The sequence below is a fragment of the Bubalus bubalis genome, chromosome 15 (assembly GCF_019923935.1).
Source record: "Bubalus bubalis isolate 160015118507 breed Murrah chromosome 15, NDDB_SH_1, whole genome shotgun sequence".
NCBI classification, from domain to species: Eukaryota; Metazoa; Chordata; class Mammalia; order Artiodactyla; family Bovidae; genus Bubalus; species Bubalus bubalis.
The window spans coordinates 65,449,875-65,468,149 of NC_059171.1; the positions used below are offsets into that span (position 1 = coordinate 65,449,875).

General features: G+C 47.5%; 1 protein-coding gene across 10 annotated transcripts in view; it reads left to right on the plus strand.

The window, feature by feature from the left end:
• ZHX2 (zinc fingers and homeoboxes 2) overlaps positions 1-18,275 on the plus strand; it is a 188,054-nt gene that overhangs the window by 166,559 nt on the left and 3,220 nt on the right. For 9 of the 10 annotated variants that reach the window (XM_044928790.2, XM_044928784.2, XM_044928792.2 and 6 more), the window contains one exon: positions 1,074-3,818. In XM_044928790.2, coding sequence (XP_044784725.1) covers positions 1,298-3,814 — 2,517 coding nt within the window. In that variant the 5' untranslated portion in view covers positions 1,074-1,297 and the 3' untranslated portion in view covers positions 3,815-3,818. Of the gene's footprint in view, positions 1-1,073; positions 3,819-7,616; positions 8,757-18,275 lie in introns of those variants that run through there. The other variant, XM_044928787.2, reaches the window with a different exon arrangement.

Below are 18,275 nucleotides of genomic sequence, written 5' to 3' on the forward strand. Positions count from 1 at the left end.
TTAATATGGAGGTAACACTTGTAAATTAATAATAAAACCACTGGGCATCACAATACAAAAATGGCATAAATCCACAATTCACAAAATACAAATGGCAAGTGAATCTTTGAAAACTGTTCATCCTTATTAGCAATCAAGAGGAGCACCAAAGCATATTAAAACAGTTTTCCCATATCTAATCGGCAGGGCTTTTAATGGTAATATTTCATGTAATCTCAGTGGTGATTCAGGCACTCATTCACTGCCGGGGAAAAGGCCAAATGGAGCAAAACCTTGGCCATAAGAGTCAAGAGAATTTAAAATGTCGACAGCCTTGGACCCAGTGCTTTTATTTCTAAACATTCATCCAAAGCTCGTTATCAGAAGTAAGGACTAAGGATGTTGACTGCAGTTTTGTCAAGAAGAGTCAGAAATTAGGAATAAAAGTCCAAAGGCAAATCCATCATGTGTGGTGTATCCCTAAAATGTAATATCATGCTTTAATCATTCTTTTGCTCAATGTTTGTGAAAATGGGAAGTGTTCAAGGGAAATGAAAGAACTGTGATATCTGGGAGGATGTTTTTCTTTATTATACTTTGACGCATTTTCTGTAGTGATACTCCTTTTATGATAAGAAACAAAAACATTCATGTCCATTTTCTAATGCCCATATACATGCCACTCGCCAGCCCCAGATAAACGTCTTGTTTCTGATGCCGCATCCGTAAGAGTGACTTGCGAACCCAGCCAGCACTTCGCCAGCAGGGCTCCCTCTGCCGCCCTAGCCACCACTTCATGAGATCACAGCACCTTTGCTGCTTTTCTGTATCGGTTGGTCTCTAAACATGAATGAGTGCCCTGCATCCTCATCTGTTTGTTTTGGGCTTGTTCCCACTGTCCTTCCCAGAGAACAGAAGAGAAGAAGAAAGTGATCCTTCATGTTTATGAGCACCTGCTCTCACACCATCTGTGCTTACCTGGGTGTCTGCTTTGGGTGCCAGTTGGGATGGGTCATGGGAGCAACTTGGAAAGTATCGCTAGTTTCTTTTGTCTTTTTGAGGAAACTGACGCTGTCTTTGTTTTTGTCCCATAGGTATGATGCTGCCTCTTGCGTTCTGCCGTTGGAACAGTTAGTTTTCTGTGCTGAAATCATTTCGGGAAACTCAAGCACTAGACTTCAGCGTTCAAGGGAAGCCAAAGCCATTGGAGGGGGCAATAAAGCCAAAAACTTTTTATCTGAGTAGTTCCAAAAATTTCACTGCCCCTTCCCCATCCACCCCCATCCCCCAAATAAGCCATTGCACACAGACAGGCAGCATGGCAAGCAAACGAAAATCCACCACCCCGTGCATGGTTCGGACATCACAAGTGGTAGAACAAGATGTGCCCGAGGAAGCAGACAGGGCCAAAGAGAAAGGAATTGGCATGCCACAGCCTGAAACGGCCAAGGACACTTGGGCAGCGGAACCTGAAAACTCTTCCAAAGAAAATGAAGTGATAGAGGTGAAATCTACAGGGGAAAACCAATCCAAAAAGCTCCAAGGTGGTTACGAATGCAAATACTGCCCCTACTCCACGCAGAACCTGAACGAGTTCACGGAGCACGTTGACATGCAACACCCCAACGTGATCCTCAACCCCCTCTATGTGTGTGCCGAATGTAACTTCACAACCAAAAAGTACGACTCCTTGTCTGACCACAACTCCAAGTTCCATCCCGGGGAGACCAACTTCAAGCTGAAGCTCATCAAGCGCAATAATCAGACCGTCTTGGAGCAGTCCATCGACGCCACCAACCACATCGTGTCCATCGCCACCAGCGGCCCCGGAAGCGGGGATGGTGACCCCGGGATCTCAGTGAGTAAAACCCCCATCATGAAGCCAGGGAAACCGAAAGCCGATGCCAAGAAGGTGCCCAAGAAGCCAGAGGAGGCCACCCCCGAGAACCACGTGGAAGGGACCGCCCGCCTGGTGACAGATGCCGCTGAGATCCTCTCGAGACTCGGGGGCGTGGAGCTCCTTCAGGACTCTCTAGGACACGTCATGCCTTCTGTCCAGCTCCCACCAAATATCAACCTTGTCCCCAAGGTCCCCGTCCCGCTGAACACTACCAAATACAACTCTGCCCTGGATACCAATGCCACCATGATCAACTCCTTCAACAAGTTCCCCTACCCGACCCAAGCAGAGCTGTCCTGGCTGACGGCGGCTTCCAAACACCCGGAAGAGCACATCAGAATCTGGTTTGCCACCCAGCGCTTAAAGCACGGCATCAGCTGGTCCCCAGAGGAGGTGGAGGAGGCCCGGAAGAAGATGTTCAACGGCACCATCCAGTCTGTCCCCCCGACGATCACCGTGCTGCCTGCCCAGTTGGCCCCCACGAAGATGTCACAGCCCATCCTCCAGACGGCTCTCCCATGCCAGATCCTTGGCCAGACCAGCCTGGTGCTGACTCAGGTGACCAGCGGGCCGGCAACCGTCTCCTGCTCCCCCATCACACTCGCCGTGGCTGGAGTGACCAACCACGGCCAGAAGAGACCTCTAGTGACTCCCCAGGCTGCCCCCGAGCCCAAGCGCCCCCACGTTGCTCAAGTGCCAGAGCCTCCACCCAAGGTGGCCAACCCCTCGCTGACCCCAGCCAGCGACCGCAAGAAGACCAAGGAACAGATAGCGCACCTAAAGGCGAGCTTCCTGCAGAGCCAGTTCCCCGACGACGCTGAGGTCTACCGGCTCATCGAGGTGACCGGCCTCGCCAGGAGTGAGATCAAGAAGTGGTTCAGCGACCACCGGTACCGGTGTCAACGGGGCATTGTCCACATCACCAGCGAATCCCTCGCCAAAGACCAGCTGGCTCTCGCTGCCTCCCGCCACGGCCGCACGTACCACGCGTACCCAGACTTCACCCCACAGAAGTTCAAAGAGAAAACCCAAGGTCAGGTGAAGATCCTGGAAGACAGCTTTCTGAAAAGCTCTTTCCCAACCCAAGCAGAACTGGACAGGCTACGGGTAGAGACGAAGCTGAGCCGGAGAGAGATCGACTCCTGGTTCTCAGAGAGGCGCAAGCTTCGGGACAGCATGGAGCAGGCCGTCCTGGATTCCATGGGGTCTGGCAAGAAAGGGCCAGACACGGCGGCCCCCAACGGTGCTCTGTCCAGACTTGACCAGCTCTCCAGTGCCCAGCTGGCCAGCTCTCTGCCCAGCCCCTCACCAGCGATTACAAAAAGTCAAGAACAGGTTCATCTCCTGAGAAGCACGTTTGCCCGAACGCAGTGGCCGACCCCGCAGGAGTATGACCAGCTGGCGGCCAAGACCGGCCTGGTGCGAACTGAAATCGTGCGCTGGTTCAAGGAGAACAGATGCTTGCTCAAAACTGGAACCTTGAAGTGGCTAGAGCAGTACCAGCCGCAGCACGTGGTGGACGATCACGGCTATGACACCCCATCGAGGAAAGTGGTCAAGACCGTCATCACCGAGAACCCGAAGAACGGGAGTGAGGGGGGTCATCAGTACTACAAGGACCCCAAAAAGCTCTGTGACGAGGACCTGGAGAAGCCGGGACCCAGAGGGAAGGCAGGTGGCGAGCAGGTGAAAGACAATTTGCCAGCAAAGCCCTCGGAGGCCACATCGGACCGGTCGGAGGGCAACAGCCGGGACGGCCAGGCCAGCGACGAGAACGAGGAGTCAGGTGTCGTGGATTGGGTGGAGGTGACAGTTGGAGAGGAGGACGCTGCCTCCGACAGGTCAGACAGCTGGAGTCAGACGGCAGCAGAAGGCGCGGGGGAGCTGGCCGACTCGGACTCGGACAGCGGCCCGGCGGAGGCCAGCCAGGCCTAGACAGGTAATGCCACCTGTTCCCCGGGGAGCCGGGGCGGGGTGCTGGGCTTCCTTCTGTCTATTGACTGTGTCGATACAGTTATCAGGTACAGAGCTGTTGACACAGATGATGTGTTCGCCTCTCAAGCTCTTTTAAAACAAAGGAAGAAAAACAAGGGTTGGCAGATTTTACATCCTTATTTGCAAGGTGGTGCCCAAGTGGCACAATGGTAAAGAACCTGCCTGATAACACAGGAGACATGAGATGTGGGTTTGATCTCTAGGTCAGGAAGATCCCCTCGAGGAGGGCATGGCAACTCACTCCAGTATTCTGGCCTGGAGAATCCCATGGACAGAGGAGACTGGCAGGCTGCAGTCCATAAGGTCGCACAGAGTCAGACACGACTGAAGTGACTTAGCACACACACAGGCACGCTGGTTGTCGGAAACATCACTGCCTGTGGCCTTTGGGGCGTCTGTCCATTCTAAAGTCTGGTAACAAGGTGACGCGACACAAAGCCTGTTTTGTGTTCGCTGCTATAAGAAACAAACATGAAATGATATGTCTTTTCTTTTCCCTTTTGGATTTTTTTTAAGAGCTAAGTGTCCAAGTTTACTGAATAAAAACGTGGGATTGTTTCCTCTAACCTGGAAGGTTTTGAAAGCCCCTGGTGTTTGTGTTGCGGTGGCTGAAGGCAGGTGCCCCTGTGTGTGTCTGATTAAGTAACCCTGCTTGTTGCTGCGCTGATGGGGTCCCCAGAACCCCTTCCAATCTGGACGAGACTGGTATAAATTAGGTCTGTGGAGCCACAGAAGCCTGGGTAGGGAGGTTACCATGGTTACTAATGGCCATGTCATCCACATAATGGGACATGCCACCGAGCCCTTGGTGTGTGCGCTTCACCAGAGGTCTGTACAAATCAGAACCTGCGTTAAGTTTAGAAAAGGGGCAGGGGGTGGGGGGGAGGATAAGGAGGGAAAGTTCTACCTTGGCCAAAGCCAGTGTATGCCAAGGGCAGCTTAGGACCAGCATGGAGATGCACGATTTACAGTCTGCCTGGGCTGACTTCTCCAGAGGTCACTTAAAAGGCAACAGACACTCCCTGCCCCCGCCATGTCATCTTTAAACATAATGAAAGGTAGAACCTCCAGAATGATGGATAAGGTCCCCAAGAGAGCCTTGGAGAGTACCATACCTCTTTATTTATGAACTCAGACAACTTTGGCCAGCCATGTCACTCAGTTCATTTATCCAGTCATAAAACGAGGCACCTGGCAAGTCAAGTCCTCTGGAAACCTTATTTTAGCCGGTCCCATCAGCTCTTAGAAGAGCAATTTAACGAGAAGCCAAGCACAGAATGCCATCATGTCTTTCTCCTTCGACTTTTCGGAGGAAGTGGTAATATGTTGGGGGTGAGGAAAGGGGGCTGGTGATAAGAAGGGGTTAAAGGGCATCATCCATGGTGCCACCTCCCCATTCTCCCTCTGGCCATTTTCTTGCTTCTTATAAGACCCTGCTGGTACTTCCCTGGTGGTCCAGTGATTTAAGACTCCACGCTCCCAGTGCAGGGGGCCCAGGTTCGATTCCTGATCAAGGAACTAGATCCCACATGCCACAACTAAGAGCCTGCATGGCACAACTAAGACCCATCGCAGCCAGATTAAAACATAATAATAAAATAACAAATTTAAAAAAAGATCCAGTCCAGCTCATATCTCCCATATTGAAATGAAAGAGCAATTTTTTTTTTGTCCAATCAGATTCTGTGTGAACACTTCTAGTTTGCCCTAGATTTCTAGTGGTGCATAAACATGTCTACACGATGCCTTTTTCCTCCTACCACATAGTAGACAGCTGGGTTCAATTCAACTTCACAGATACACTCTGAGCACCTGCGGTGTGCAGAAAACCGCTCTAGGCGCTAGAGAGAACAGGGTGATGAAGACAGAGCTCTCATTCCCCTGGAGCTTACTCAACCAACAACAGAGGAATTTACTCTTTCCTTTATTCGCCAGGGTGTTCTGTTGTGTGACAGAGACGTGCACAGCTGTGGGGGAGCACTAGGAGGGGCACCCAGGCTGGAGGTCAGGGAAGGCTTCCTGGAGGAAGGGACAGCTGACTCAGCTGATAGGAAGGAATTAGCCAAGTGCACAGACAAGGAGAAAGGCTTCCCAGGTGGTGCAGTTGGCCAAGAATCTGCCTGCCAATGCCAGAGATGAAAGACATGCGGGTTTGATCCCTCAGTCAGGAATATCCCCTGCAGGAGGAAATGGCAACCCACTCCAGTATTCTTGCCAGGGAAATCCCACAGAGGAGGCTGGTGGGCTACAGTCCATGGGGCTGCAAAGAGTCGGACATGACGGAGCAACAGAGCAGCAGCAGGAACTAGCCATCTCCCTGAAAAGAACAGGAACACACAGGAACCTCTTTTTATTTATGGCGAACGCCACAAGACTGTGCTAGAAAATATCCCTAAACAAGATGCTAAGATCTACTCAACACCGGAAGACACCTGATATCCCTAATGGGCCTCCTGATATTTTTTAGACGCCATTGTTTTAAGAAAGGGGCCTCAATCTGTGCTGCTGGCAGTGCCTGAAAGTTCTCCCGACAAGGCACCCCTTCGAGGAAGCTTTCAACCTCAAAGTGGGGGAAAAAAAAAACCTCTCCAAAATTACTTCACAGCTTTTATGAACCAAACACAGAGGTCTCTTGAAATTCATAAATATTCAGTGATGTCTTTATTTAAACACATATTTATCTAGGAACCTGCAGTCGAGTGCAATTGCCACACATAATCCTGGAAATAATGCATGGTTTTGATTTCATTAAAAAAAAAAATAAAAACTTCGGTAAGCAGCTGAAAGCTGATTCTAGGATGAGATTTCCTCTGTGGGAGTGAGCGTCCCCCACCACCACCACCCCGCCCCCAGCCAGTTCCTCAGGCTGAAGCTTGGCAAGGCTCAGGACAGTGTCTGACTGTCCAGGCTCACCTGGTCCTGAGATTAGACGCAAAGATAAGGAATCCTTCCCAAGCCGTGAATGGGGTCACCTTGATTCAGTCTCTAGGTCCATCCATTATCAAGCCATTCATTGAGAGACCTGTCCCCATAAGAAGCCAAAAAAGAAACTCCTTTCCTAAAAATGAGTCAAAATACTTGAGCCAAAGATCGTCAGATGTATGCCTTGATGTTCGGCCAGACAGAGTAGCCCAGCTCTACTTCCATGAAGAATTTCTGTTTATTTGTATATGCCATGTGCTCAGCATTCTTGCCAGCACATCTTTTAAGTCATTTAAACTTCATGACAACCCTCTGAGAGAGGTATGACTGTTTCCTCATTTTCTGCCATGCTATATCGCTTCAGTCATGTCCAGCTCTTTGTGACCCCATGGACTGTAGCCCACCAGGCTCCTCTGTCCATGGGATTCTCCAGGCAAGAATACTGGAGTGGGTTACCATTTGCTTCTCCAGGGGATCTTCCCGACCCAGGGATCGAACCCACGTCTCCATATCCCCTGCACTGGCAGCCAGTTTCTTTACCACTAGCGCCACCTGGGAAGCCCAAGTGTCACTCAGCTGTGTCCGACTCTTTGCAACCCCACGGGCTGTAGCCCGCCAGGTTCCTCTATCCATGGAGTTCTCCAGGCATGAATACTGGAGTGGGTAGCCATTCTCTTCTCCGGGCATCTTCCCAACCCAGGGATCAAACCCTGGTCTCCCACATTGCAGGCAGATTCTTTACTGTCTGAGCCACCAGGGAAGCCCATTTTACGGGAGGCCAAGCTAAGGCTCAGAAATGCTTGTCCTGGTTCCCTCATAGTGACTGGTGGAGCCTGGAGACCCCCGCTCACACGTCAGTGCACCAGCTCGCCGAAGCGCACCACCATCACCGCCCAGGCTAGACCAACAGGTGTGGCTGTGTCTTCATTCTATATGGAACTGAACACTAGTACACAACTATTCATTCACTACTTTGCTGCCTCCTGATTTCTGCCAATTTCCATCTCCTGAGAATTAGGGATGGCTTTGGGGAAGTGGTAAATTCTGTGAAAATGTCAGAAAAAAAATTATTTTCCATAGTTCAACTTGCTTAAAATATTCAAGGCTGCCAAGTCTTGGAACCTAGCTACAATTTAGGATCCAGGATATGTATGCCCCCATAATCTGTTCAGATTAGCCATCTAAATACAGATGTGTGAATGGATGGATGGAGAAGTGAAAATTTGTAATTAACTATTTCCCTGTCTCTCCTCTACCAGATCCTTGAAGACAGGCACCATTCCCAATTAATCCCTGAATCCCCCAGTGCCTGATTCAGAACAGATGCTCTACAGTGGTTTATTGAACCAACCTGAGAATTACTAGAGAGAGTTGGCCTCCAGTTATCCAGGATCTGGTATTTCAGTCCTCCGCTTCCCCTCATTCTTTTTCCCATCACTCACTAGTCCCATCAGATGACAGCCGTCAGGGGAGAGGAACTGGGGACAGTTTGCTTTCCGTGTGTGAGCAGCTTGAGGGAAAGGTCTGTTGGAGAATCAGTCACTAGCTATTTACTGGGTGATGCTTTTCATGGACTGTACATTAGCCTCACTGCCCTGGTACCTCATGGAGAGTGAACTGCTATCACTTCCTTTTATCTAATTCCAGAGCTTCTCACACTAGGAATTTCCCCTGCACTTTAGGCAGCTTGTAGCAACTTCAGACCATAATGAAATCAAAGCCCCTCATTTTTCAGAGGAAGGATGCTGGCCCCAAGGAGGAGAAATAACTAGCCCAGAGACGTTCACAGTAAGTGCCTTGGCTCACTCATCCATCAGTGTTTGTGGAAAGCCTGCAGTGCCAGGCTCCAGAGGCTGCGGCACTCAGCGTGTCCTGCCCTCATGGAGCCCATGTGCTGTGCGCTACGTCATTTCAGTCGTGTCCAACTCTTTGCAACCCTATGGACTGTAGCCTGCCAGGCTCCTCTGTCCATGGCATTCTCCAGGCAAGAATACTGGAATGGGTTCCATGCCCTCTTCCAGAGAATCTTCCTGACCCAGGGATTGAACCCACATCTCTTACATCTTCTGCATTAGCAGGCAGATTCTTTGCCAATAGTGAGTGCCACCTGGGAAGCCCCAGAGCCCATAGTCTTTGACCAAATAATCTTTCATCAAACAAAAAAGAAACACTGCCAGGTGACAAGATTTTTTGAAGAAAAGGTGCATGGAACTGTGAGACTATAGAGCAATTAGACCTGATTTAAGGGATTGGGCAAGGTTTCTGTGAACAAGAAGTGGGTGAATTGAAATCCAAAAGGTTAAGTAGGACTTGGCTGGGCAAAGAGGAGAAGCTGTCCAAGCAGAAGAGACAACAGACTCAAAGACAACATACTCCCTGAAACAGGAGGGAACTTGGTGCGTCAGGGAACCTGAAAGGTGGCTACTGTGGCTATGACTTGCCTGAGTTCACACTTCAAAGAAGCGCAGTAGTAAAAAAATGGAATGCTAGGTGGGCTCACATATCATCAAATTATCCCTTGAAACTCCTCTCACTCACCAATAAAAAGACTATATGTGATTCTGTGTGTATGACCCAGTAGACAAAGTTTGAGACCTTCTGTAATACTTAAGGAAGGAGCAAAAGGAAAGTCATCGGGCTTTCCTGGTGGCTCAGTGGTAAAGAATCCACCTGCCAATGCAGGGGAGACAGGTTCAATCCCTGGTCTGGAAAGATCCCACATGCTGCAGAGCAACTAAGCACCATGCACCAAAACTACTGAGCCTGTACTCTAAAGCCCAAGAGCCGCAACTACTGAAGCTGGCGGCCCTAAAGCCCATGCTTTGCAGCAAGAGAAGCCCACGTGCAGCAATGAAGACCCAGTGCAACCATAAATAAATAAATAAATCTTTTTTTAAAAAAAGAAAAAAAAAAAAAAAGAAAGTCATCTTGCAGATGTCTAGATGTTGTTGAGAACTTTCTTCCCTGGTTGTAAATGGAAGATGGATGGTAGAAAATTCTAGAACACCCACATGCCCATACATTTTATTCCTTTTTATGATTAAAGTTTCTACAGCCTTAATACTCACTGTATTAGTCAACTAGGGATGCCAAAATAGCAGAGCATTGACTGAGGAGCTTAAAGTACAGAAATCTATTTTCTCACAGTTCTGGAGGCTAAAAGTTCAAGATCAAGGGGCCAGCAAGGCTAGTTCCTGACATGACCACTCTCCTTGGCTTGCAGACGGCCACCTTCTTTTCCTCACATGCCTTTCCTTTGTGCATCTACCCTCCTGCTGTCTCTTCCTCTCTCATAAGGATACCCGTCCTGTTGGATTGGAGCTCCACCCTTATGACTTCCTTTAACCTTCATTACCTGCCAACATAGGAGACGTAAGAGACAGGGGTTAAATCCCTGGGAAGATCCCCTGGAGGAGGAAATGGCAACCCACTCCAGTATTCTTGCCTGAAGAATCCCATGAACAGAGGAGCCTGGCAGGCCATAGTCCAGAGGGTCACAAAGAGTTGGACACAACTGAAGTGACTTAGCACAGCATGTACACACCTCCTTAAAGGCCCTGAATCTCCAGATACAGTCACCCTGGGGATTAAAGTTCAGCATAGAACTTGGGGTAGGACACAGTTCAGTCCACAGCACTTACCAGTAGACTTGTCTGTTGTTATCAGGACCAAGTGAGATAATATAAGTGAAAGCCCCAAAATAGGGGCGTGGCCTTGGCATCAGCACCTGCTCAATGGACACAACCCAGAAATTGCACAGTCTTCTGCACGTGGAGAACTTGGCCGTCTTGCCTTTCCAAAGTGACTGTTTTGGTTGGGGCCCCACTAGTACAAGCCCATGCTTTGGGGTGTTCATGGCACCTGCATCTCAAGGTGGGGATAGGGGGCAGAGGCAACAAGGGGTGACATTTGCTGAGCACTTACTATGCCAGGCACTGCTCAAGCACTTTATGTGTGTTAACTCAACAACTCTCCGTAGACATTATTTTCATTGTCTGATGAGAATGAGCCACAGAAAAGTAACTGGCCCAAGGTGACTGAGCTAGAAAACAGTGGAGCTGGAATTCAAACCCACACTTGTAACTGTGTCGAGAGTCTGCCTGCTGAGTTTAAAATAGGATTCCAAGGAATTTCCCTAGTGGTCCAGTGGTTAAGAATTCACTGTCCAAAGCTGGGGACTCAGGTTCAATCCCTGGTCAGGGAACTAAGATCCCACATGGTGCAGGGCAGCTAAGCTCACATGCCACAATGAGAGGAGCCCCTTTGTGCTTCAACAAAAAGACCCAGTGCACCCACACAAAAAAAACAATGCATAAATAAAATATAATTCCATTTGCTCAGATTCTTTGAGTTCCGCAGGATAATATCCACTGATGGAAAAGGAGCAGGAAGACCCAGTGGCCCCGGATTCCTTCTGCCTTTGAATATCTCCAAAAGCAGGGAGCTCTACCTGGTGTACAAGTCTGTGCAACAGGAGATCCCCAAACCGCTTCAGAGCAAGAGCCTTAGCCAGACGTCCAGAGTTGACCAAGGCTGAATGTGGGGTCAATTTGGGATAGTGCAAAATTTCCTGCATCCACTGGGAAATGACTTATTTTTTTTCTTTGTCATCCATCCCCCCTCCCAGTAAAAGAAAGCTGGACTCAGAAATGTTATTGAGCTAACAAATCACAGCCACACTGCTTGTGTTTCTGTCTCAGGGACTGCGGCGTTCTCTCTCAAGTCCACAGGGCCCAGGGGACATCCCTACAGGGAAAATTAAGGAGAACTAGGAGCAGAAAGCTGGCACATGGGAAAAGAATTCTCATTGTTTCATGCTTCCCAAAAGGCAGAGTAATAAGGAAACAGATTTTGCTAAAGAATTAGATAGTGCTTTTTAACATTCCAAGATGTCCCCAAGATAGAAAGGGACAGCTGTGGGAGGCAGTGGGTGCCCCCATCCTGGGCAGTGTTCAGGGAGAAGTGCGACATCCACTCAGTGGAAATGTTTGAAGAGTGGCCACGAGGAAAGGGGCCCAGTGACCTTGCAGTTTCCCCCACAGCTGCGATCTGATGCCCTGGGACTAAGTGACTCATCGGACCATTGGTTCTCTGCACGGGCGAGTATCCCTGACCAAGTGATAAGATTCCAGGTAGTAGCCCAGGGACTTAGCAAGAGGCCACATAAGTAAAGATCACTGTTGTTGTTCAGTCACTAAGTGGTGTCCAACTCTTTGCAGCCCCATGGACTGCAGCACACCAGGCTTCCCTGTCCTCCCAGAGTTTGTTCAAACTCACGTCCATTAAGTTGGTGATACCATCCAACCATCTCATCCTCTGCCGCCCCCTTCTCCTCCTGCCCACTCTTTAAAAAATCAACAATGAATGAAATGTGAACTTTGTCACCGATCTTGTCTAAGCAGCAACCTCTAACAGTACCGTGCTCTCTTCCTGTGTTTCCTTCATTAACGAACATTTGAGTATCCTCCGTGAGCCAGACGCAGTGGTGGGAGAGATGGGGGTGGGGCAGGGGTAGCAGTGGCCACTGTGGACATGCGACTCATCGGGCAATTTGAAGACATCGTGATGGCACGTGCGCTGTGCAAGCCCCGGCAGGGAGCATTTATCAAGGCGAACTGAGCATGTCTGGCAGCAGGGCCTTCTGGGGAAGCGGCCTGCCGCGGGGACAGTGGCGCTGCCCGAGGGGCAAGGCCACAGGGCTGGGCTGTGTGCCCTCTGTGTCCACTATCTTCCCAGCCTTACTCTGAGAGTGCTGCCAGCTCCTACAGCCCAGCTCCTGCCCACCATGACACACCCTGGGAGAGGTCAAACGAGAACTGAAGCTCAGTGCTTCCAAGAGCTGGGCCCAGAGTCATCCACAGACATCTGGGAACATTGCAAAAACCAAAAAACAGTGACGTTGTCTCCCCTTCTCTGGGTCACCCTTTGGCCTTGCAATCTGGTTTTTGTGGCTTTTTTAATGGTCTTGTTCAGCATTTTTCTTTATTAATACATAGTTGGAGGATTATACACGTTCATACCCATAAGATAGGGAAAAACACATTGTCATAAAAGAAATGAAATATGATTCAAAGAAATAGAACATCCCATGCTCTTGGGTTGGAAGAATATTGTTAAAATGACCACACTACTCAAAGCAATCTACATATTTAATGTGATCCCTGTCAAAATACTCATGATATTTTTCACAGAACTAGAACAAATAATCCTAAAAGTTATACAGAACCACAAAAGACTCAGAATGGCCAAAGCAACCCTCAGTTCAGTTCAGTTCAGTTGCTCAGTCATATCCGACTCTCTGTAACCCCATGGACTGCAGAATGCAAGGCTTCCCTGTCTAACACCAACTCCCAGAGCCTGCTCAAACTCATGTCCATCAAATCAGTGATGCCATCCAACCATCTCATCCTCTGTCATCCCCTTCTCCTCCTGCCTTCAGTCTTGTCTAGCATCAGTGTCTTTTCCAATGAGTCAGTTCTTTGCAACAGGTGGCCAAAGTATTGGAGTTTCAACTTCAGCATCAGTTCAGTTCAGTTCAGTCGCTCAGTCATGTCCGACTCTTGGTGACCCCATGAATCGCAGCACACCAGGCCTCCCTGTCCATCACCAACTCCCGGAGTTCACTGAGACTCATGTCCATCCAGTCAGTGATGCCATCCTGCCATCTCATCCTCTGTCGTCCCCTTCTCCTCCTGCCCCCAATCCCTCCCAGCATCAGAGTCTTTTCCAATGAGTCAACCCTTCGCATGAGGTGGCCAAAGTACTGGAGTTTCAGCTTTAGCATCATTCCTTCCAAAGAAATCCCAGGGCTGATCTTCAGAGTGGACTGGTTGGATCTCCTTGCAGTCCAAGGGACTCTCAAGAGTCTTCTCCAACACCACAGTTCAAAAACATCAATTCTTCAGCGCTCAGCCTTCTTCACAGTCCAACTCTCACATCCATACATGACCACAGGAAAAACCATAGCCTTGACTAGACGGACCTTTGTTGTCAAAGTAAGGTCTCTGCTTTTGAACAGGCTATCTAGGTTGGTCATAACTTTCCTTCCAAGGAGTAAGTGTCTTTTAATTTCATGGCTGCAGTCACCATCTGCAGTGATTTTGGAGCCAAAAAAAAATAAAGTCTGACACTGTTCCCACTGTTTCCCCATCTATTTCCCATGAAGTGATGGGACTGGATGCCATGATCTTCATTTTCTGAATGTTGAGCTTTAAGCCAACTTTTTCACTCTCCTCTTTCACTTTCATCAAGAGGCTTTTTAGTTCCTCTTCACTTTCTGCCATAAGGGTGGTGTCATCTGCATATCTGAGGTTATTGATATTTCTCCCGGCAATCTTGATTCCAGCTTGTGCTTCTTCCAGCCCAGCATTTCTCATGATGTACTCTGCATATAAGTTAAATAAGCAGGGTGACAATATACAGCCTTGACGTACTCCTTTTCCTATTTGGAACCAGTCTGTTGTTCCATGTCCAGTTCTAACTGTTGCTTCCTGACCTGCATACAGATTTCTCAAGAGGCAGGTCAGGTGGTCTGGTATTCCCATCTCTTGAAGAATTTTCCACAGTTTATTGTGATCCACACAGTCAAAGGCTTTGGCATAGTCAATAAAGCAGAAATAGATGTTTTTCTGGAACTCTCTTGCTTTTTCCATGATCCAGCGGATGTTGGCAATTTGATCTCTGGTTCCTCTGCCTTTTCTAAAACCAGCTTGAACATCAGGAAGTTCACGGTTCACGTATTGCTGAAGCCTGGCTTGGAGAATTTTGAGCATTACTTTACTAGCATGTGAGATGAGTGCAATTGTGCAGTAGTTTGAGCATTCATAGGGGGACAAAAAAAAAAAAAAAAAACAAAGCTGAAGGCATAACCCTCCCAGACTTCAGACTATACTATTGATACAAAGCTAAATAATCAAAACAGCATGGTATTGACACAGAAACAGACACACAGATCAATGGCACAGAATAGCCCAGAGATAAACTCACACACCTATACTCAATTCATCTTTGACAAAGGAGGCAAAACTAGGCAATGGAGAAAAGACAGTTTGTTCGGCAAGTGGTATTGCAAAAGCTGGACAACTGCATGTAAATCAGTGAAGTTAGAACATACTCTCATACCAAACACAAAAATATACTCAAATGGTTTAGAAATCTAAATATAAGATATGACACTATAAAACTCATAAAAGGGAGTATGGGCAAAATATTCTCAGACATAAATCGTAGCAATATTTTCTTAGTTTCCCAAGGCAAAAGACATAAAAGCAAAAATAAATAAATGGAACCTAATCAAACTTAAAAGCTCTTGCACAGCAATGGAAACTATCAACAAAACAAAAAGGGAACCTCCTGAATGAGAAAAAATATTTTGCTGATTGTGCAATCAACAAGGGGTTAATATCCAAAATATACAAGCAGCTCATACAACTCAATATCAAGAAAACAACCCCATTGAAAAATGGGCAGAAGACCTAAATAGACATTCTTCTAAAAAAGTCATAGAAATGGCCAACAGGCACATGGAAAGATGCTCAATATGCCAGTTATATTAGAGAAATGCACGTCAAAACCACAATGAGGTAACATACCTGTCAGAATGGCTATCATGAAGAAGTCTACAAATAATAAATACTGGAGAGGATGTGGAGAAGAGACAACCCTCCAACACTGTTGGTAGGAATGTAAATTGGTATGTAAATACGATGGAAAACAATAAAGATATTCCTTAAAAATCTAAAAATAGAACTACCATATGATCCAGCAGTCCCACTCTGGAAAAGACAAAAACGCTAAAAGATACATGCACCCCCGACATTCACAGAAGCACTGTTTGCAGTAGCTGAGACATGTACACAACCCACGTGCCCAGCGACAGACAGCTGGCTTGAGAAAATGTGGTGTGTATATGTGTATATATAACTCAGCCATAAAAAAGAATGAAATATTGCCATTTGCAACAACAGGGATGAACCTAAAGAATATTAGTGAAGTCAGAGAAAGATAAATATTACATGATATCACTTATATGTTAAATCTAGAAAATAACACAAATTAATCTATATAAAAAACAGAAACAGATCACAGACACAGAAAATAAGCTCATAGTTACCAAAGGGAAAAGAAGGGGGATGGATAAATTAGGAGTATGGTATTAACAGATACACACTGCTATATATAAAATAGATAAGTGAAGATATACTGTATAGCACAGGAAGCTCTAATCAATATCTTATAATAATCTATAATGGAAAATAATCTGAAAAATAGCATATATATATATATGTATATGATCACTTTGCTGTATACCTGAAACTAACAGAATATTGTAAATTTACTTCCATTCTTTTTAAAAAATGCCAGATGGAGAACCACGTTAATATTGAGGTTTATCTAAAAGGCAAATTTTTACCAACATGACACTGTAAAGCAATTTTCCTCCAATTAAAAAATAAAAAAACAAAAGGCAACTTTCTACCAGTCACTTAGAGACAGGGTTCAGTTTTCTGTAGGAGAGACAAGATGTGTATAGCCTCACATACACAGGTGAGTTCACGTACCCCTAAGGCCATAGTTCTGCACCTGGCTTTCCTCAAGGGAAAATGAAACAGGACAATATTTCTGGAGCCCCCATATGTTTTGCACACCTCATCTGCAACCCTCCCAGCAGCTGCTTGGTTGTGGATTGTGGAAATGAGGCTCTGGGAGGCTAAGTAGCTGATCTCAGCACACAGCTCGGAAATGGCTGGCCCTGGACCCGGTTTTCTCTGACTCCACGGTTCTCTCCGGTCTGCTCCACCTTGGGTACCCACAGTCCTGTGCGGAGCTGGCGTTCCTCAGCCTGGTGGGGAATACAAACAGTCACTCTTTACCCACCTTGGGCCTTGTTTCCTGGAGTCTTTATTTATTTATTCTTATCTTGACTGTGCTTGGGTCTTCCTTGTGGCATGTGGGCTTAGTTGCCTGGCCAGGGATCGAACATGAGTCTCCTGCATCAGAAAGCAGAGTCTTAACCACTGGACCACCAGGGAGGTCCCTCCTGGAGTCTTGAGAGCTGTTCAGATGGACATTCAGCCAGAAGCGGCCTCCTTTCCAAAGGCGGTAAAAGACCCCGTTTGCTGGGGGAAAGCTGTTCTTTGCAGAGCACAGCAAGCAGCTGGCTGTGGCCCACATACCCGTTCTGGGTGTGTGTCTGCATGGTAACAGCAACAAGGCGTGTGGTCCTCTCTGGGTGCCCAGGGCCACCCAGCCCCCATCTTTTTTTTTTTTTAATTGAAGGATAATTGCTTTACAGAGTTTTGTTGTTTTCTGCCAAACATCAGCATGAGTCAGCCACAGGTATACATATCAGCCCGAGTCTTTGAAGCAGACCTGCACTTTCCTGTCACCTTGTGGCTCCGTGCAGGCAGCATCTGTGCACAGGGCAAGGAGACCAGACCCAGCTCAGGTGTTGGGAGAGGCAGTTAAAGCTGGATTGGCCCCAGGGGAATCCAGGCTCCACCACTTACCACTTGCCTGATGTCATTTGCTCACTAAACCCCATCTCTTCACCGCAGAGCAGGCCTACCTCTGGTTACCATTAGGAGTAAATGAAATGACCCCTGTTGGCACTTAGTATCAGGTCTGGCTCATAATAAGCATGAGATACATTTAAGCTACTCTCACTGTTGTCGCAACCATGATTGTTATTACTTTTGACTCTGCTGCTGAGCAGTTATGTGACCTGGGGAAATCACTTTTCCTCCCCAGGCTTCCTTTTTTTTCCCTTGTGAAAGAAGTAATGTTGGCAGCATCACCTGCCAACAGCATAAGGATCCCTGTGGCTTTTACAATTTCATGCCTTTTCCTGGATCCCTTTTGGGTAGTAACAGATCCCAAGGACACCCCTGGAATCTGATTTCATTCACAGACAGTTTCTTTTACAAGTTGTTTTTTTTTTAATTGAAGGATAATTGCTTTACAATATTGCATTGGTTTCTGCCATACATCAACATGAACCAGTCATAGGTATACATATGTCCCCTCACTCCCAAACCTCCCTCCCACCTCCCCCTGCTTCAGGCTATTACAGAGCCCTGGTTTGAGTTCCTTGAGTCATACAACAAATTCCCATTGGCTATCAATTTTATATATGGGTAGTGTACCGGCTCCATCCTCCCCTCTGCCTTCCCGTGTTACAAGTTGGTTTCTTAACTGCAGTATTCAGCCTTACTATCAGGAGTACTGATGAAATGTGGGTACCTTTGACATCCAGACATTGGGAATGACACAGTATAGATGATCTGCTGATTCCTTTGGCTGAGAAGTCGGTCTTCTTGCTCTTGGTCCCCTACACACACACACACACACACACACAGGCTTCACACACACACACACACACACACACACACACAGGCTTCTCAGGGCCTTAATAACAAGCTGTGACACGACCTTACCAGGGACGAGGCAACGAAAAAGCCAGTGGCTTCAGGAATCTGCA